The following is a 21,652-nucleotide window of genomic DNA, read 5'->3' on the forward strand; positions in this document are numbered from 1 at the left end:
TGCCTCTCCTCTCCCTGAATGTGCTGTTGTCTTTGATGCCAAATGTGAATGGAAAAAATATTGTGTCTTGTCAAAGTTCAACAACCAGGTGTGCATTCTTGCCCAAATAAGCCAAGCTAAATCAGCTTGATTGTGGGCAATAGAGTCAGTTGGAGTGTGTGAACAGTTTTACTCTGGGACTGATACCATAAGAAACAGGCTGCTCTGTAAAGTGTACACCCCCCTCAGGTATCAGGGGACACAAGTCAGGCACTGCCTCAAAAGTAAAAGGTTGCAGACAGTGACAAGGGAATGGAAATAGATCAGATGTGGATAATGGAGGCATTTGTTCTTCTACAACCTTCTGACAAACATTCATTTTGGTATCTACTGGTTATGCACAGAAATTTATCGAACTTATTAACATGGAAGGCCTTTCTTTGGGCATAACAAACCAGTATTTGTTAACCTAATTATACTCTGAATTTAAGGATATATTTCAGTGCATTTTACTTTAGATAAAATCATTTCTTATGGAACACAGAGAAATCGTCATGAAATTCTAAGTGGATAAAGTGAAAACAAAGACTCTCTTTGTGCAAGTTGAGTATATGGGAATGTAATTAGCATTGTAGATAGTATAAATACGCATGTCCATATGCCATGTCATTAGCTGTGTGTGCTGAAGCTATGTCACCCCATTCATAGTCTCTTTCACACATAAACAAAAACTTGAATGTTCACTTAGAAAAAAGTATATTTTCTGTAATTTCCACTCAAATGTTTCTTAGGTGTCTTCACTGCCCAGCAAAGTCAGAAGTGTGCCCAGTGTGACAAATCATTAAACTTCTTTCCTATCCGGGTAGCACTGATTTAGAATTAATCATGTTTTCAAACAATGTGTTAATAATGCTATCAGCTCTCTGAACAAAATTAGATTATAATCCTCATTTAACAAATGAGGAAAGAGAAGCAAAGAGTTTGACAGCTGTCTATGAACTCAGGGAACCAAAAGCCACACTTGTTGGCAGTGAGGCTGGCTGTTTCCTCCTGGACCACACAATTGACATCCCGGTTGGGGTATGTCAAGTCCGGAAGCAGGAGCTATAAGCAGGGTAATGAAATGGCTGCTTTGCCTTTCAGATAGGTCTAGAGGTCAAGTTAGTTTATTTGTTTTTAATTTAGCTGAACTCATAGGCTGGTTGAAAGATCCCTTTGTTGGTAGCGATCTTTTGAATAGCCGCATAAACCTTTTGGTCTCTCTCTCGCTTTACTCCAACCCCTTCTCCCATTTGCAGGATTAGAAAAGCACTTGGGAGGCCCATTAATCTTGCCGGCGTTGTCAGGAGTGATCAGCGAGTTTTATTAAAAGCTCCGGGATTGCCTGAAAGGCCTCCTTGTCTGACTTTGAAATGAAAGGGGCATGCTAAGATCTCGGGGCACATTGTCAGGACCCCTCGCCCTGCCCCTTGGACTATGAGCTGACCCTCCAGGAGGAAGCACAGAAGCCCTCCTTTGTTAAAGGGATTTCGCCGGTGGACAGAAAGGAGTTGGGCCCTGTCAGCATGAACTCTCTGAGTTGGGGGGCTGCGAATGCCCTGCTGCTGGTGCTCCTCCTGGCCTGGGCCAGCTCCACCTTCATCAGCATCAACCGTGGGGTGAGGGTGATGAAGGGCCACTCCGCCTTCCTGTCAGGAGATGACCTGAAGTTTGCCATCCCTAAAGAGAAAGATGCCTGCAAAGTGGAAGTTGTGATGAATGAGCCAATAACCCAGAGGGTTGGGAAACTCACTCCACAGGTAGGTCCTATCTGCAATTTTCTGTTCAGTTGTGTATATGAATGCAAGTGTATGAAAGTGTGTGGGGGGACAAAGAACAGAGATGTAAAAGGTCTCCCCTCAAGCGGTCAAAGACGAGTATTAGAAGATGTTCACATTTGAAGTGGTAGAGTTGTAATTAGCAGACATAGTATTGCGCTGCTTTTCTATGTGAGGTGAAACCTATTTTTAAACATTCTTGGCTGACTTCAGATTACAAGCCTGAAACCAGCAGGATTTAATCTTGGTTATAATAACACTGATGGAGGAAATCAGGTTCAAACTAATATGGATGCATGTATATATATATATTTTTAATAATGCACTATTTCAGTAAGTCTTTCCAATTTCTCCTCTTTTCTTGAAGATAACTGGTATATCTTACCAGCTGCTTGACCTTATAGAGTAGCTAATTATACAGGAAAAAGCACAAAGCATAATGTAAGAGAATTACGTTTGAGTTATTCCTGCCCCCAATTATCACATCCATTGCCAGTCAGAGTGGCTTTGGATAAGAGATCAAGATTTCAAGACATTTTTAGGACATACCTGTGACCTTAGCATAGCAAAGGTAAAACTTGAAGATGTTTCATCTATTAACATCACTTAAACATTTTTTCTGAGTAAGGGAAAAGAAGTAGAAAAGAGATGTGAAGATACTTCACTTTAAATATTCACTGTTCTTTGAAAATATCTGCTTAATTTTTTTCCTTTTAATCAAAATCTTAGAGACCTTTATATTTAAGGGTATTCTATTATCAATCCTTTTGTAGAGTGAAGAGTTACCTCCTAATTCATTGGGTTTAAAAGTCTATATTCTCTTACACTGTTTTTGCTTAAAGTAGGAGGTACCACTATATATGATTTAAAAAATTGCTTCTGATTTTATTACTTGTTCCTACTGTCCTGTAACTTTGCTCCCAGTGCAAACAATCTTGAGAATATTCAACACTAGATGCTGCTGCTGCTTCTGGAAAAATGGACCGTTCTCTTTTGCTGAACTATGAACATTATTTCCTTTTCATTTGGCTAAAGAAACATAATTCATGAGGTTATTGAAAAGTGGTACTAGGTATTGCAGAGAGAGAAAAAAAGACTTAGATGGATACTAGCTCAGTTGGTATCTCTAGACATTCCATTTACCACACTTCAAGTTATAGCCCCATTCTGAAACACATCAGAATTCTTTGGAAGACGGTCTCACACTGCAGATATTTCTGATGTGGTAGCAACCAAATATCTCTGCCTAGTTGCTTGTAAGATTTTTATTGTCAGTCAAAGAGCTTTAGATGGGTATCGAAAACATGTTAGAATGCAACAATGGCTCCACGTATTAGCCATTGTATTCCCAAGTGTTTGGTAGTTGCAATGTCTCCTCAGTTACTCCCAATTATACTTGCATTCTGAATGCGTTTTGGTTGGCACTTATGAGTCAGGGAAAAAGAAGATACCTGGGATTGCTCATACTGGAACCCCAATGTGCTAAATAGGGTGAGGAAGCAATACAAATAAGCTCAGGAGTGGGTGATAGAGACCCAACTACAGGGACCGGGGTGGAAAGGAAAATGCAGGCTAGTTGCAGTAGCTCGTGCCTGTAATTCCAGTACTGACGAGGGCTGATCACTTGAGACCAGGAGTTAGAGACCAGCCTGGTCAGCATGGTGAAACTCTGTCTCTACTAAAAATACAAAAGTTAGCCAGGTGTAATGGCACGTATCTGTAAGCCTAGCTACTTGGGAGGCTGAGGCACAAGAATCGCTTGAACCCGGGAGGTAAAAGTTACAATGAGCCAAGATAATGCCACTACACTCCAGCCTGGGTGACAGTGTGAGACTCTGTCTTAAAAAAAAAAAAGGGAAAATGCAGCCCTTAGAGTTTTGAGAGAGGGTAAAATAGGACCCCTGATCCTAGAGGACTGGGGTCTTTGATAAAGCAGGAACCCAGGGCTGTACTGGCACATATGGGTGTCTTATAAAGACTGATGATTGATAATATGGTACCTCTTCCAATCAATGTATTTTTAAAAATCATTCAACATTTATTTAGAAGTGGGACTGAGTATTTTGTGAAAAAGAGAAGAAGCAAAATTCCCACTGGTAGCTCACAGGAGCAAGCTGTCTAAGCTGTCTTCCAGTTTGGACCTCAAGCATGCATGCCCAACTGAGCAAAACAAAAGCCCTACAGACGACCAGATTCTTCTTAGTAGGCAATTTGGAGATAATCTATTGTTAAGTAAGCCAGCCTCTGAGAGCTCTCCTCCTACCCCAAATGGCCTATGACTCCTTACCGTATATGGCACTCTCTCTGAGAGAAATAAAATTGTCTCCATTATATATTTTTAGTGATGTTTTGATGGTCCTGATTGCTTGGCCTGCTCCAAGGCACTGAGGAGCAAAAAGGGATCTAAGTGACTAGAACTAGGTAAAAAGCATTTGTTCACAAGAATTAAGGATTGGAATAGGCCTGCAAGTCATCTCCATCTCACACTCTCTGATTTTAAGGTAAAACTCCAGTTACTAGAAAGATAGTATAGAGAAGAAACTACAAATTGCCTGGCTGATTTAGGAAACTCTTGGTTGCTGAGAAACACCTCTGAATATACTGATTCCCTAGCCTGCTATTGCTCGTTAAGAAAAAGTAGAATCAAGTCATGAATACTTAGTGTATGTATTTCCAGAGGCAAATATGATATCTCGAATGGATTTATAGCCTCTAAAGTCGGTATGGGATTTATATCTTCTAATATTTATTCTGTGGTAAAGGAGTTCATTAAAATATGGAGTTTCATCACTTTTTTTGGCCAAATATTAAAACTGTGTGTGAGAGAAATCTCTATCATGGGAAAACTTTGTTTCTCAAACTGCCAGGTGATCGTTCCTATTTGTTATTCTCATAATTTCAACAAAAACAAGATTCCCAAGGAAAGACTGTTTTGTTTTGTTGAATTTGTGCTTGGTTTTTAACGCAGGCTGGTTCAGTCCTTCCGTAGGGGTTCGTTCCTTGTGGAGTTTTAGAAATTAAGCATAGCTAAGTGCACGTGCACACACACACACACACACACACACACACACACAGCCTAAACATTATTCTTTAATAGAGCTTAGTAATAAGCTGAAAGCCAAGCTTATGTGAGTCCATTTCTAGCAAGAAGACTGTATTAACAACACCCTGCTGTGTAATGAACAGTTTCATGTGACTTGCACAGAAAATGTTTTGTTTAGCATCTGTTCAATTAGTGTTTTCATTTCATTACTGAAGTTTGTCTTAGGATCAACAGGTTCATTTTCCTATTGAATATTTGGAAAGGGATTTCAGTTGATGCACACCAGTGCCTTCTGTTCAGATAACCCTCTTGATGTAGTCAATTAGATGAGGTTGATGGCAATATGTTTTCCTCGTGTTTTAGGACAAGACTCCCTCACACATGGCACTTCTCACACCTAGCCCAAAGCAAGAAATTTGCTGGGTGGAAAGCACCCCAGGTTAGCGCTGAACTTGCTTTTTTGAATAGGAAATATAGCAGTAAGAAAGTATCTCTAGTTTGAACCATTTTACTGTCATTAAAGTGAGTAATGAGCTAGGAATGTGTGACAATTTAATTATAAATTGTAATTGAAAAGCAGTTGAAGTGGAAAAAAACAAAGCTAGACAGTAATTAGAAAAGGATTTAGCTCTCCTTTGTTTTAGTTAGTAAATTTATGGACAATTATGGTTGTCGCCTTTTATAAAAGGAAAACATATTATGAAACATAAAACAGATGTTTCTTTTAACAAAGCAGATTGTCTCTTCATTACCATGACTATTTGTCAATGATATGGGGAAGGTCTTTGCTTTATCTCCTTCCTAGTTGTCAGTTAAAAAGAGGAACCAATGATATCTGTGAGAAAAGAAAATTATTTGTATTAGTGTTAAAGTCTTCTCTGAGTGAATTATGTTGTCTGAAAATGTTTGAGGCTGTGAAAAGGTACAGACAAAACACCACAAACGCAATGGTGGACATGCATGCATACCTCAAGCGTATTAGAACTCTACCAAAGTCAGACTGGGCAGAATGAAGGTCATGATATGGGTGGGAGAGATGATTCTTCCTCTAAAAATCAGGTTCCCAAAATATAACAGTTAACAGTCTCCTAATAATTCTGAGTGAGGTGAGACAGTTCATTATAATTTTATTTGAATAGAAGAAATTGCTTTTAGATTTCTGTTTTTCTCATCTGCCGTTTCTGCTATTGCCTAACTAATGAAAGCAGTTTTTTGCAAGTATGTAAGACACAACTCTGGGTCATGTTAGACTCTGATTAACCACAACAGTGTCCATAGTCAGTGGCATCATCTTTGAATATGAGAATACTATTCGGAAAAAAAAGGAAATAAAAGGAGAACACAGATATACAGAAAGAATACAGTGTGTGTGTCTGTGGGTGGGTTAAAGCATGCCTTTTCATGCAGACACACAGAAAGAACTCTCTAACTCAATTGCTGTGAACCCCTGAAAGGGGTAAATAAAATTTTGAAAAATGAAACCACGTTTTAAATGCACTCTAGGTGGTAAAAAGACACTTATTTAGAGAGGTAATCATCCCTTAACTAATTTTCTTGAACTGCTTTGGTTTTCACAATTTAGATATTCTCAAAACAAGAGACAGTTGTATAAGTAGGATGGTGACTGGGTATGGGGGTAGGGTAGAGGTGGTGGTGGTTAAGACACACACACACACACACGCACACATTACTAACAGACCATATTTTCTCCAGGCAGTACACTCCTGGCAAAATGTTAAATCTTGTACCAATTTTATCATAGATATTTATCCAATTCTTCATGTGAACTAGGTCTTTGACTGCCATTTCCTTCCCAATGAAGTCAAGTATGTTCACAATGGTTGTCCAATTCTTGATGAAGACACAGTGAAGCTCAGACTTTACAGGTAAGTGGCACAGGAACATCACTCATTTGCTGCCAAGTAACCATTCTGTGTACTTTTGAGGGCTTTTCTTGTGGATATGTATTGTCATGAGGGGAGTCAATAGATTCCAGACAAGAAAGTAATCAACAGAAACTGGAGGCCTGAGTGGATAAGGCAAGATTTGTGGCCAACTTTCACTTATTTCCACTTGTGTCGTCTTCCCTAGGATTCTTCTGTGTCAAATTTTTAGCCGTATCCTGTTTCCCTCTAGTGTCCTTATATAGGTATCTCTGGTGTTCCAACCCACCACTTATGGTGGAAAATGGAAATTATAAACTACAAGTTCTTAATGAAAATCAGGGGGAAAATATAGTCCAGAAATGAATGAAATTCTTCTTTTTTGTTACCAGCTGCTTAGTTACAGAAAGTGCAATATCTTCCATTTTTAAACATATTAAATATTTAAAATTCCTTTTTTTTTTTTTTTTTTGAGACGGAGTCTTGCTGTGTTGCCCAGGCTGGAGTGCAGTGGTGCAATCTCGGCTCACTGCAGCCTCTGCCTCCCAGGTTCAAGCTATTCTCCTGCCTCAGCCTCCTGAGTAGCTGGGACTACAGGCGCCCACCACCACGCCCGGCTAATGTGTTGTATTTTTAGTAGAGGTGGGGTTTCACCGTGTTAGCCAGGATGGTCTTGATCTCCTGACCTCATGATCTGCCTGTCTCCGCCTCCCAAAGTGCTGGGATTACAGGGATGTGCCACCACGCCCGGCCTAAAATTCTTTAAAAATCAACTATGGAGTTAAACATGGAATGACCGTAGGAGACAGCAGTTCTTCTCCTATGCGTATATACAAGAAAAATAAAAACCTATGTTTTACATAAGAACTTGCACATGAAGTTCACTGCAACATTATTCATAACAGCCAAAAAATGGAATAAATCCAACTGATGAATGGATAAACAAAATGTAGTATATTCATGGAATGGAATATCATTCAGCCATAAAAAAAGAACGAAACACTGATAAAGGCTACAGCATGAATGAACCTTGAAAACATTATGCCAAGTGAAAGAAGCCAGGCACAAAAGGTCACATACTGTTTTGTTCCATTTATGTGAAATGTCTAGAACTGGCAAATTCACAGAGATGGAAAGTAGGTTAGTGGTTGCCAGAGGCTGGGGAAGGGAAATGCGTCTCTTTTGGGGGTGATGAAAGTCTTCTGGAATTAGGTAGTCATGATGGTTGAACAACCTTGGGACTACACTAAAAAACTCTGAGTTGTATATTTTTAAAAGATGAACTTTGTGGTATATGAATTATATCCCAATGAAAATTAATTTTAAATTTAAGCTCACGATTATGGTATATCTGACTTCATAAAAGTAACTGAGAACTGATGTATGTGGAGTAGGCCTTTATAGGGTTTTTTATTTGTTTTTTATTGCTGTTAAGAATATGTGGTTAAATATGTTGGTGTGAATTTCCTTTAAGCACTAGACTAATGTAAAAGACTTTTGTACAAGACATTGGAACAGTGAACCATTTTACAAACATTTATGACCACCTATTACAGGCCAGGCTGTACACTGAGCATAATAAAAAAAAGGATGAGAATACACAGATTATTTTAGTGCTTGTAGTCTAAGGCAAAAGATGAGCAGGTAATTATGATGCAGAACAAGTGCCAAAAGAGAGACACAAACAAAATGCCGTGTTCAGAAAATGAAGCGGCACCCAAGGATTCCTTAGGAAGATACGAAATGAGCATACAGGGCCATTTGATCTTTCTAAGACTTTAGAGTTAAAAAACAAATAACTTCAAAGAGCTTGCACAGAGCGGGTGGGAAGGGTAGTGGGGAGTTGCAGGGAACATGGGGATGGTTAATGAGTACAAACAGTGGTTAGAATGGGTAAGACCTAGTATTTGATAGCACAACAGGGTGACTACAGTCAGTAACAATTCAATGGCACATTTTAAAATAACTATAAGAGTATAATTGGATTGTTTATAACAAAAAGGTTAAGTGGGCCAGGCAGTGGCTCATGCCTGTAATCCCAGCACTTTGGGAGGCTAAGGCGGGCAGATCACCTGAGGTCAGGAGTTTGAGACCAGCCTGGTCAACATGGCAAAACCCTGTCTCTACTAAAAATACAAAAATTAGCTGGGAGTGGTGGCAGGCACCTATAGTCCCAGCTATTCGGGAAGCTAAGGCAGGAGAATCTCTTGAACCTGGGAGGCGGAGGTTGCAGTGAGCTGAGATTACACCACTACACTCCAGCCTGGGCAACAGAGTGAGACTCTGTCTCAAAAAAAAAAAAAAAAAAAAAGGATAAATGCTTAGGGAATGCTTAATAAATGGATACCCCATTTATTAAGATGGGATTATTACACATTGCATGCCTGTATGAAAGTATCTCATGTACCCCATTACATATACATATATATGTATATACCTACTATGTACCCACAAACATTAAAAATAAATTTAAAAAAGAAAAAAAGCTGATGAATGCTTGCTGCTCCCACTCCTTCCTTGGGTTTCTAGGCTGCTGGGAGCCTAGAAGAGTCCACATGAAAGGCAGGGTTAGAGGAGCTTCTTCCCCTCTTGGTCTTAAGCACATTTGAAATAAAATATTCAGAGCAGTGGGCAGCAGAAAATCAGGGAGCATGTTTGTTCCCCTCTTACTACTTCTCCTTCTCCAACCCCTTTGGCAAGCTACGTGAGCCCGTTATGCCTCAGTTTCTTCCTCCGTAAAATGGGATTAACAATGTCTATCCTAGGTTTTTATAAGGGTTGTATTATATACTATCATAGAGAATTTAGCATAATGCCTGGGCCATAACAAGAGCACATCAATTAGAAGCTGCATTATTGATGCCTGCTCATCACTCATTAATCTTCTCCCTTCAAAAAAAATGACACCCCTCTATTTTAGACTCTTCAAACAACCTGAGATTAGAGTTGCTAAGCTGATGGAGGGAATGGAAGTGGCAATTGCTGAACACCCTTTACATGCCAAGCAGTGAGCTGGGCACCCAAACTTGGCTGCAAATGACCACCTATGTAGTGGTATTTCTGAAGGGCAAAAAGGCCTGAATGCTTCAGAAACCACTCATCTCCACTCCTGAATTAAAACTCAATCCAGAAATTATACAGGCTTGATACTCTTAAATTACACACGTGCTAGAAGTGAGACTCTGAGGTCTCAGCAGTCGTTAAATATCCACATGCATAATGAGTTTGAGAGCAGGTGTTGAAAGAAAGATGTTGGGAGGAAGAAGTGGCAGGAAAAGGTGCTGACACCAGGATAAAGAGATGAAGGGAAGAGAACAGAGAGGCTGGGAATAGAGCAAGAAACAGAATCTAAACTCAATCTGTGGCACAAATTTGGTGAAGGCCAATCTTTAATCTTCCAGCTGAGTACATGGGTATCAGAAATACCTGAACACCAATTAATACTGCTTTTGCCCTGTGTTCTCCACAGGTTTACTGAAACAGATACCTTCATAGAAACCTTTATCCTGTGGGTCTATCTCCTGGAACCAGACTGTAACATCATCCGTATGAGTAACAGTGTGCTGGAGGTGCCTGAATTCAATGGCCTGTCCCAAGCGATTGATAAAAATCTGCTCAGATTTGATTATGATAGGATGGCTAGCCTGGAATGTACGGTCAGCCTGGACTCTGCGAGAACTCGGCTGCCAGCCCATGGCCAGATGGTTCTGGGGGAGCCTCGACCAGAAGAACCTCGTGGAGATCAGCCACACAGTTTTTTCCCAGAGTCCCGTATGATGTCTTTTAATGCCTTTCTGGGTATTACTAAAACTGACAAAAATATCCATGCATGCTCACCTTCCACCATGATGAAGAGTTCTAGTTAGCTAGTCTACATTTTAGCTGGCTGAACAGTGTCAGTTAGTGGTTAAGAGCACAGACTTTACAATCAGAAAGACCTGGTTTTGAGAACTTCCTCTGTTCTTTATTTTCTGTGTAATTTTAGTTATTAACCTGTCTAAGCCTCTCTAAAATGAGAAAGGAAAATAGCTGCCCTGTAGGGTTGGGTAAGGATAAGAGTAAATGAGGTTATACATACACACAGTACTTAACACAGTGTCTGGCTCACAGTAGGTACTCATTCATTGTCAGCTGTTATTAGTAATAGCAACAGTAGTAGTTGGTACATTTATGGAGTATTATTGGATTATGGGCAAATTTGAAGTAAAGCTAGTGGGTAGCAGTGATAGATGAAATTAGGAAGAGTTTATGGGTAACATTCCTTCTGCTATTCACTCAATCAATCTATTTTGGGCACCTCCTGTTCTCTCTAGAAACTATGAGAAGCCAAGAAATATAAGGGATAATCTTAGCAATAGTAGTAATACTTTGAATTTGGACAGAATGACAGTTAACAACACATTTGTTCTATTTTGTACGTCAGAGAAATGAGACTCAAAAAAAAAAAAAAGTGGGTAGCTGGGCGTGGTGGCTCACACCTATAATCCCAGCACTTTGGGAGGCTGAGGCAGGAAGACTGCTTGAGGCCAGGGTTTCAAGACCAGTCTGGGCAACCTAGCAAGACCCCATCTGTACAGTTTTTTTTTTTTTTAAATTTGAAAGTGGCTTATGAGTATTATATACCAAACAAGAGTGGAAATACAGTTGGTTAGAGATGTGAAGACTGTTGGAGAGACAATTATGGTTTTCAGTGAGAAAGAGCATGTTGGTTCAGGTGGTCAAAGAATGTTTAAGGGAAGGCTTAGTAAAAAGACCAGGTGGACCTAGAAGGATACACAGGATTTGAGTGTGTGATAGCCACATGGGGAGGGGATTGCAGTGAGTAGACAGCCTAGTAGAGATTGTATGATAGAGACATGGAAGCTGATTCTGTAAAGGAAAGACTGGAGCTAGACTGTGGAAGGTCTGTAGTGAGTCACTGGTCTATTTGTCAGAGATGTTCAAGCCTCAGACAACACATTTTATTATTTTTTTCTCTCAGTTTAACTTTTGATGGGTGAGGGCATGATAAGACAACTGGTGAACCGTTTTTCAGTAAAGGAAACTACAAGCTTTCAGAATAATGACAACCCACTCAGTGAATGATTGGAGGGTACATGAGTGTTCTTGAGGCAGTGAGAGGGAATAAGTATTCATGGGACGGAGTACTGTTATGTTTAAGTGACTCTCTTAATCCAGTGCTGTACATTCTAGAACTGGGAGCAAAACTGAAGTGTCCAGGTGGAAGCTGTACCCCAGGATTAAAGAAAATAGGAAGCCTTAAAGTGAGCTGTGAGGAGTTCCTGCTGATGGGCCTTCGTTATCAGCATCTGGATCCCCCTTCACCCAACATTGATTATATCTCCATCCAACTGGACCTCACAGATACCAGGAGTAAAACTGTGTACAAGGTAGAGTTTGGGGTTATGTGTGGGTGCCCCCAGGATTCACAGTAAGAGAGCCAGTTACATGGGGTTACTCATGCTGGCCCCCCTGCTAGGGAGAGTTCCTGTGCTTTTGGGGGTGAAACTGCCAGTGACTCATTGGAACTGCAGGCTGGTTGGTTCTGCTAGTAAGTGCTTAAAACAGTAGCTTTTGGCTGGGCGCAGTGGCTCACACCTGTAATCCCAGCACTTTGGGAGGCCGAGCCGGGCGGATCACGAGGTCAGGAGATCGAGACTACCCTGGCTAACACGATGAAACCCCGTCTCTACTAAAAATACAAAAAAAATTAGCCGGGCGTGGTTGCGGGCGCCTGTAGTCACAGCTACTCGGGAGGCTGAGGCAGGAGAATGGCATGAACCCGGGAGGCGGAGCTTGCAGTGAGCCGAGATCCCGCTGCTGCACTCCAGCCTGGGCGACAGAGTGAGACTCTGTCTCAAAAAAAAAAAAAAAAAAAAAAAAGACAGTAGCTTTTGTATAAAATTTCCCTTCTCTGGTTCTCTTCTAGGTCCACCATTGGTACGGCAATTTGGGAAGGACTGGGGCTAGTTACCTGCTAACCTTCTTCCTCCTTTACTTCCAATACTCTTCAGCTTGTCATTTGACCTTTTATAACACCTCTTTGATGCTTCCTTTTGTCCCTCTTGAAATCAGGGGGTCCACTCTACAAGGTCACAGGAAACTAGGGGGGGAGGAGAATCTCAGTCCCATGGTTATGTTTGTCACAGATTTGTCACTCTTCTAGGCTTTGGGATGAAGGGCTGGCTCATCAAGGAGACAGGCTCCCAAAGACCTCCTGCATCTTCCAATCTCTTTTAATTCTCTTGTTTTTCTCCTATTGATCTCTATATGTTGAAATAATGACAGAAAGTGGATTCCACTTATTTGAAATATTTAACATGCAGTGCTGCTGATTCATGAACTCTATAATTTGTTTATTGGGGAAACTGGGGAAACTGTACCTGCTGAAACAGCTGAGATTTTTTTTTTTTTTTTTTTTTGAGACAGAGTCTCGCTCTGTTGCCCAGGCTGGAGTGCAGTAGCACAATCTCGGCTCACTGCAAGCTCTGCCTCCCAAGTTCACGCCACTCTCCTGCCTCAGCCTCCCGACTAGCTGGGACTACAGGCGCCTGCCACCATGCCCGGCCAATTTTTTGTATTTTTAGTAGAGACGGAGTTTCACTGTGTTAGCCAGGATGGTCTCAATCTCCTGACCTCGTGTTCCACCCGCCTCAGCCTCTCAAAGTGAAACAGCTGAGATTTTGTGCTGAGGAAAGATGATCCAAGGTGATGTTTGGAAATACTTCTATCTTTCACAATCTGACTTCTCACTGGGATTTCTCCTAAGGGGCCCAGTCAAATATTGAACATTATTACCCCAAGGAATTGATATGACAAGGAATCATAAAGAAATGATAAAACAAAATCATAGAATTAAGATCTGGAAAAAAACTGTGAGGCAGACTAGTCAAATTGATCAGGTAAATCACTTGGGTAGCTTTTCAAGGATAAATTTCTGAGTCCAACTAATAGTTAAGAGCATGGACACTGGACCCAGATTGCCTGGGTTCAAACGTCCACTAACTGTGTGACTTTTGGTCTTATTTTCTTCAACTTGAAGTGGGTTAATAGTACTTATTTCTTAGAGTAACTGAGAGGATTAAATGAGAAATACTTATTATGTGCCTGACATAAAACCTGGCACATAGCAGCACTATGTATATTGCTGGTTTTAAAAGTCACCCAGTAAAAAACTCATTAGCCAGGTTTGCAAAACCAGGCTGGGTTTAGCTCAAGCTTCCTATTTTATAGTGGTGGCCCCGAGAAGTGACATACCTTGTTCATACAGACCTAAACACTAGGTCTATAGACAACTAATAGATATTTTCTGTTTGTTTTAACACAAAACTCCTTTCACTTTTAATGATTTCTTATATCCATTGAAAAAATTGGAGCCATTTTTCTTTTTGATCGAATTTTCTCATTTTTTTCTTACTATATTGAATAGGGCTTTATTTGTTTATATTTTAGAATCCATTTTATTGGGAGTTTATCCCTTTACCTTCTTGCTTTGTTTATCATTAATCTATTCCATAGCTTATTTGGCATGTCATAAAACAGATTCATTTATGAATATAAAAGTAATAGGTTCACTGCAGAGAATATTAAAAAACACAAAGCAAGATAAGAAGAATATAAATATAGCTGTATTTTTACCATTTTTACATACACACACATGTGCATGAGTGCATGCCAGAGTTGGTTTTGTTTTATGGAATCGCATTTATACTATATATGAAGTTTTGTATCTCGTTCTTTTGTTATTTTTATGGATGTACAGTCAATTCTCGTCAAGTGACCAAATGACCCTTCACTCGTAATTTCTTCTAGATTTTTAAAAGTCTTCTTCCTTACATTTGCCTTTTTAATCTACCTCAAATAAAATTTTATTATATGATGAAATACAAGGAACAGTTTTTTCCAAATAGCCCAAATTTTCAACACTATTCATTGAACAATTAACTTGTTTCCCATTGATTTTAGATGATCTTCTATTGTATATAAGGATATAACATATACAATTTCAAGGCCAGCTCTTTTATTTCTTAAATTTACCTACTTATTCTTTGTCAGTCTCATATTATTCTAAACATAATAGGCCTATAATTATCTTACAGGCAAGTTCTTCCTTATCACTTCTCTTCAAAATTTTCATGGCCATTATCACCTAGACTTAGTTCCAAATAAATATAATTAAATCATTTGTGTTTGTTTAAAAAAAAGCCCTTAAGGATTTTTATCAGTATCCAATTAGAACTATAAGTTATTTGGGGAAAATTTGAATAATGGAACATTTACAATATTAAGCCTTTTCATCCAGAAATGAAGTATCTCACTTCATTGGACAAAGGTTCTTTTATAGGTTTCTGTAAAGTTCATAGTTTCCTTCATGTAAGTTGAGCATACTTATTAAGTCCGGTTCTAGGCACTTTGTTTTTGTGAACCTATGGTGAATAGAATATTTTTCTCTCATTATATCTTCTCAATGGTTATTGATGATAAACAGGAAAGCTATTTTTGGAATAATTTTCTTTTATCTGGCTTCTTTCCTGAATTCAATTATTTTAAGAAGTTCTCAATTCTTTGGGCTTTTAAAGACCATAATTATATCTTTCACTAATGATGATAATTTTGTTCTTTCTTTTTCTGTAATTATTCTTCTTATTTTTGCTCTATTCTCCACTGGTTTGAGAAGAACAATATTAAATATAATGTTATTTATAAGAATCTTTGTCTTATATTTTTTACTTTTATCAACTGCCCACATTGAATTCATCTTTGAAATTATGTGGTCTCTCTGCTTTTTCCATTAATGATCACTTTTAATCTTTGTATGTAATTTTAAGTGCCTTTCTTGTAAGGTACATATAATTGGACATTTTTATTGAATTTCAGAATATTTGTCTTGAATAAGGAAATATAAACTTTATATTTGTGGTAGTAATAGATACACTTTTTTCTATCATGTTTTATGCTTTCTTGCTAATTAAAAAATTTGTCTTGCAAAATAGATGATGTTTTCTTTGCCTTTATCTTACTTGACAGTTCCTTACCACACTTTATGTTTCATTTGGACTTAATTCTAAACTTAAAAATATTCTTAGGACTATATTTGTAATATATACAGTCAAAAAATGAAGTGCGCTCTCCTGGCTCCTTCCTATGTATGATGATAATTGATCCAATTGATCCTTTCTCCTGGCAATTGCCTTGTTTATATAATTTGCAATTTCAGTTCTAACATATGATTGTTATACTTTATTACAAGCAGTAAGCTCTTTCATCATTTGTATCCACTTTATTAACATGTTTAAAATAATGTACTTAGACTTGACTCTAGACTCAATTGGTCTTAGCGTTAAGCACCAGTCCTTCTAAATCACAATTTACCCCTCTTGAGTTTTCTAATTATGCATCTTCAAATAATACTTCTTCCCAGTGACACATGAAGATTAGATACTCTAAACCGTGGGACATCTCAGTATATCATTCACCTGCCTTCATCAACCATGTAGTGGGAAGGGAAGGGGTTGATTGTCTTCTCCTCTGTTCCTCTCTTGCAGCTCTCTTTTCTCTGGGCATTGGTGGTTAGTTTCTTAATTTTCAGGCTGGTGGCAGGGGTGGTTTCAGGGAATGGGAGAGAGGGATCTTATTTGATCAGGCATTGATGACATATGATTTCATGCTCTCTGAGCCTGGTAGATGTCTCAAGCTGCATCTTTGTCTTAGGGACAAATTCATGGTTTCTCTGGAGAGTCCCATTCATTGGTCTATCACTCATAGCTCTCTTGAGAGGATTATTTCTAGCCTGAGTGATCACTTGTAATTTCTCCTGCAGCTCCTAGGATTTCATTCCATCTCCAGCATTTTCTTACTGGATTTTTGTCCTCTCAAGAGTGCACTCTGAAGTTCAAGGTCCAGGAGATCCCAGACCAGCCGTCTGCCCACTAGGCCCATAACTGGAAGCATTTATATGTCCCTTGTTGCCACAAACAAGAACAGACTGATTCTGGCACAGCCATCATTTTTTTGCTTCTAGCCACTTAGCTTCCTCAGATATGAGCCCTGCATCAGCTCTCTGTGTGTGTTTCAACTGCAAGAAACACATTTTAAGGGACAGGAGATATGTCATTGCTCTGCTCTTCCTGCTCCGTGCCAATGTTTGGTGTTAAAGGTCAGGAAAGTGACTGAACACAACACAGCAAAGCACTCCTCTCTCCTAATCAATCTTTTTCTTACCTTTCTTAATCTTTTTATATTCTTATATGGGCAAGAAAGTTCTGGAATCTAGAATTAATTCCAGACAACTTGCTTTGTAACTTCTGCATATTTTACTACCTGTCTTACATTCAGTTGCAAATCTAATCTCTTTTATTGGAGCTTTAGCGTTCTGTTATACACAGATTACAACTCCTAGCCCAATGGCAAGCGTTCAGCAGTATGGGACTAATGTGAATTTGATAACTGAGCCTGGTTCTCTCAGCAATGGGCTAGATCAAATCCTGTGAGAACTAGCATCTATTGCTATGAGGATTCTTTTCTTTTCTTTACAAAGTCTCACTCTCTTGCCCAGGCTGAAGAGCCGTGGCATGATCATAGCTCACCATAACTTCAAACTCCTGGGCTCAAGTGATCTTCCTGCTTCAGCCACTTGAGTAATTGGCTGTAGGTGCGCACCACCATGCCTGGCTAATTTTATTATTTGTACTTTTTTTGTAGGGATAGGGTCTTGTTCTGTTGCCCAGGCTGGTCTCAAACTCCTGGCATCAAGCAATCCTCCTGCCTCGGCCCCCCAGTGTGCTGGGATTGCAGGCATGAGCTACCACACCTCACCCTGTGAGGATTCTTTCTGCCCATAGCACTTGTTGAGATCTTAGATCTTGTGGCACAATTTCATGGTTTCTTTGGAGGGTCTCTTGCTCATAGTGCTCTCATTTTGGGAGGATGCATGCCTAGCCTCAGTGGCCACTTGCAATCCCCAATGCCCAACCCTTGTATGAAGATCCAGGGTCTTAACTAACTAGACAACCAAGCAACTATTCTTCATTTGCATGAGAACCAAATCATAAAGACGTATTTCCTTCATCCTTCTCCTGCCCTCTTTATAACTACATGACAGGAGGTGAGGAAGGTGGCTGGAGGAGGTTGTTGGTGGGTGCTAGATTGCTAAGTGCCTACTTTGCCTATTTCATTTGTCCTTACTTAATACTTGGGAGTCTAGTATTAATATTTTCATTTGCAGCTGGAAAGAAAATGAGACCAAAGAGTTAAGTAACTTATCTAAAGTCACAAATTAAAAGTGTTGGAGATAGAATGATAAACACAGTTCCTTCTGATGCCAAAGTAGGTGTTCCCTTCTTCCCCTGGCTGCATGTAAGAGTCGCCAGGGAGCTCGAGAAATATTGGTTTTCTGGTCCCCTTTTGGGAACAATTAAACAAGAACCTCTGGAGATGGATCCTAGGTACCAGTATGTGTTTAAAGCTCCCCAGGTGATTCCAATATGCAGCCAGGCTTCAGGTCACCGCTAGACGCTAGGCTGTGGCTGTATTAAATATTATGCTATTAGCCCTGTATGGTATCACCTCATTCATATTATTTCCTCCTTTATATTTTCTCTATCCTTCAAAAGTCAGAGAGTGCGTGGCTGCCTGTCTATATCAGAGCTGGAATTCCGAATCAGATTCCAAAGGCTGCATTCATGGCCATGTTTATTCTGGAAGTGGATCAGTTCATCCTGACCTCCTTGACTACATCAGTTCTGGACTGTGAAGAAGATGAGACCCCTAAACCCTTGCTGGTGTTCAAAATTACTAAAGCCCCGCTCCAGGGCTATGTGACTCACCTGTTGGATCACACCAGACCAATCTCCTCATTCACCTGGAAAGATCTCAGTGACATGCAGATCGCCTATCAGCCACCAAACAGCAGCCATTCTGACAGGAGACATGATGAGGTAAGAAGGAGAGACAAAGCTTCCAGCCTAGTTAGAAGTCACAGGGTTATTTACGAACCCCCTACCCTAAACCCTCAGGTTCTTTTGTACATTCATTGCCTCAGAAAAGAATCAACCACTGTAAATCAGGATGCAAACTAACTGCCCAGAGGAGCCAGGCAGGCGGGGTCAATGAGCAAACCCCACTGAGGGGCACTGTGGCAAACTGAAGAAAGAGCCAGCCCCTCAGGAAGCAGCTGCCACTCAGCTCATGCCCACCGCTGCCCTGCAAGTATACAAGTGTGCCCACTGTTGCTGTGGCACTCATGTGCCAAGAGAATTTGGAACATGATACTTTTTTTGGTAAAATGCTTAAATTCTTGAATATAGAAAACAATTAAAACTTGTAGTGAAACGAATTGTGCTAGCTACCAAATATTTCTGAGGGCCACATTTGACCCAGGGCTTACCAGTTTCAGAACTGCGGCAGCCTTCGACAGCCTTCCTGAATCACAGAGACCATTGAAGTTAGAGATGACTTTTGTTTACAATTCTTTTATTTTTAACACATTTTTTTTGGTGTGTTTCTTTAAGTTCTGGGGTACATGTGCAGGACGTGCAGGTGTGTTACATAGGTAAACATGTCCATGGAGGTTTGCTGTACCTATCAACCCATCACGCAGGTGGTCAGTCCAGCATGCATCAGCTATTTTTTCTAATGTTCTCTCTCCCTCCACCCCCAACCCCGACAGGCCCCAGTGTGTGTTGTTCACCCAAAATATGGAACACTTTACGCCATTTGTGTGTCATCCTTGTGCAGGGGCTATGCTAATCTTCTCTGTATCATTCCAATTTTAGTATATGTGCTGCCAAGGTGAGCACACAGTTCTTTTATTAATAAATTCTTTTATTCTTTTTTTGTGAGAGCTTTTTATGGGAATCCTTAATTTTAATTAATAACACAGACTCAGGATAGGACATTCCATAGTCTTATTTGATAACTAATTTCACAATGAAACACTTCATCGGGAAGGTCCTACTTCTATCTAATTTCCTTTTGCTGCAGGTTCCACTTCTTTCCTCTGGTTTTGTAGTTAGTGGGAGGGGAGGACAGCTGGTTAAAGTCTTCCACATAATAATGCTTCACGTGCTTAAAGAACTACCAGCAACTTGATTCAAACAGGGTGGAAATTTTAAACGAGCAGACTGATACAGACTTGAGTTCAGGTTTATTAAGGAAAATGAGTGTCGCTGGGGTTATCTCTATTGTAATTTCGGCATTTTCAGCATATAGCCTCAAGAGGAGACAAAGGACTTCACGCTATAAATGCTATGCTTTGCCTTCTGCTTTTACTTCCCCCTCTTCATCATAGTCTGTGGGCCCCCATGGCTTCCCTGTTAGGAAGTAATTTCTCATTGCGCATCCAATCTTAGAGCACCGCTTTTCCGGCTGCTTCCTGTGTGTAGTTTCTGGCATTGTATAATGTACTCTTAAAGCAGAACCTGTTCAAATGTATGATTTTTTTCGTTAGACAGTAACTCTCAATTTTTTCAGTGGAGATCACGCAGTTTTCAGGTTGTGTGGACTGGAAGCCCTGGGCCAGGGGCCCAACCGAATGCATTACCCCTCCAAAACAGACACCTCCTGCCCATGTAGTTTCCTGTTCAGTCTGTTGCTTTGGCAGCCTTGAATCAGTTTCTTTTGTTATTCAGTGTTTGCTGATATAGTGCTGTTTGATTATTTCTCTTATCCTCTCCCATGGACCACATGTTCTTCAAAAGTAGGGAGTATGCCTTGCATTTCTATGTTATACCTCATTCTTCTCTGTCAACATCTGGTGCAATACATACACAGCACATAATAAAGATCAAAACTTATCACATAGCCCCTACTTACTTATTAGTTATGAATTTCATGAAAGCAAATGAAGTTGAGATATTTAAAAATATGTCTAGTGAAATAGATGTCTCTAGATCAGGGTTTCTTGATAGTAGCAGTACGACAATTGCCATTTTGTATCAGATAATTCTTTGTTTGGGAGGTTGTCCTGTGTACAGTAGGATGTTAGTATCCTGGCCTCTACCCACTCGATGACAATAGCATTCTCCCACACAGCCACTTCTGAAACCAAAAATGCCTCCAGACATTCCCAAAAGTCCTCTAGGGGGACAACATCACCCCTAGTTGAAAACCACTTCTCTAGATCCTGCACCTTTGAGAGAGATTGAAGTGACTGAATGTGGGAAGGAGTTGGTCTCCTAAGCAAGTGCAGAGACACTTCTCCAGCATATTACCAATTTTAGATTAATAAATTCGTTTATGTAGAAGAAAATTTAAAAATACTGTTAAAGTAAGGAACAAGATCTAGAACCTGAAAAAGTCAAATCGGGTTGTCTAAATGAAATGTGGAAACCGCAGAAACCTGAATCCCCTCAGAAACCTGAATCCTCTGTGTGTGGGTGTACCCCAAAATTAATGTTACTTTACCCTCTAACGCTTCAGTGTGTGGCTCCTCTGCCTGTGTTTGTTCACAGGTAGAATTGGAGGTATACGACTTCTTCTTTGAAAGGAGTGCACCTATGACAGTCCACATCTCCATCAGAACAGCAGATACAAATGCCCCCCGTGTATCCTGGAATACAGGTAAAGCTCAATATAAGGCATAAAGCAACATAGCCCTGAAGGGAATACAAGAAAGTAGATGGGTCAGGAAAGAAAGGTAGTTTTATTCCTATGTGATACATGTGGCAACTGAAACCCAGACAGATTAAGGGCATCACATAGTAGCTTTTGTTGTTGTTTTTTTTATTCCTCCTGGCAGCGTGAGAAATTTAAATCCAGGATTTCTGTGTCCTGAGGCCAAGTTCTTTCCTCTGCCGGGATAAGACAAAGGGACACTTTTGAACTGAATGAAGCAAAAAAGTGACTATTTGTGATATTGAGCTGTAGTGGGACTGAAATCTCCAACTCAAATTGTTCCAAGGGATTGGAGAAACATTTAGCTTTTATAATCC

General features: G+C 39.9%; 1 protein-coding gene and 1 non-coding gene across 3 annotated transcripts in view; one reads left to right on the forward strand and one right to left on the reverse strand.

Moving 5' to 3' along the window:
- The window catches only part of FREM1 (FRAS1 related extracellular matrix 1), a 293,398-nt gene that overhangs the window by 158,880 nt on the left and 112,866 nt on the right, over positions 1-21,652 (forward strand). For both annotated transcript variants that reach the window (XM_063609109.1, XM_055294213.2), the window contains 6 exons: positions 1,278-1,778; positions 6,631-6,725; positions 10,192-10,493; positions 11,916-12,112; positions 18,335-18,658; positions 21,173-21,281. In XM_063609109.1, the coding sequence (XP_063465179.1) occupies positions 1,545-1,778; positions 6,631-6,725; positions 10,192-10,493; positions 11,916-12,112; positions 18,335-18,658; positions 21,173-21,281 (1,261 nt within the window). In that variant the 5' untranslated portion in view covers positions 1,278-1,544. The remainder of the gene's footprint in view (positions 1-1,277; positions 1,779-6,630; positions 6,726-10,191; positions 10,494-11,915; positions 12,113-18,334; positions 18,659-21,172; positions 21,282-21,652) is intronic.
- On the reverse strand, positions 19,412-19,519 carry LOC129490966 (U6 spliceosomal RNA). The gene has a single exon (XR_008660416.1). It is a non-coding gene; the product is annotated as a U6 spliceosomal RNA (small nuclear RNA).

This window comes from Symphalangus syndactylus, chromosome 9 (assembly GCF_028878055.3).
Source record: "Symphalangus syndactylus isolate Jambi chromosome 9, NHGRI_mSymSyn1-v2.1_pri, whole genome shotgun sequence".
Taxonomy (NCBI): domain Eukaryota; kingdom Metazoa; phylum Chordata; class Mammalia; order Primates; family Hylobatidae; genus Symphalangus; species Symphalangus syndactylus.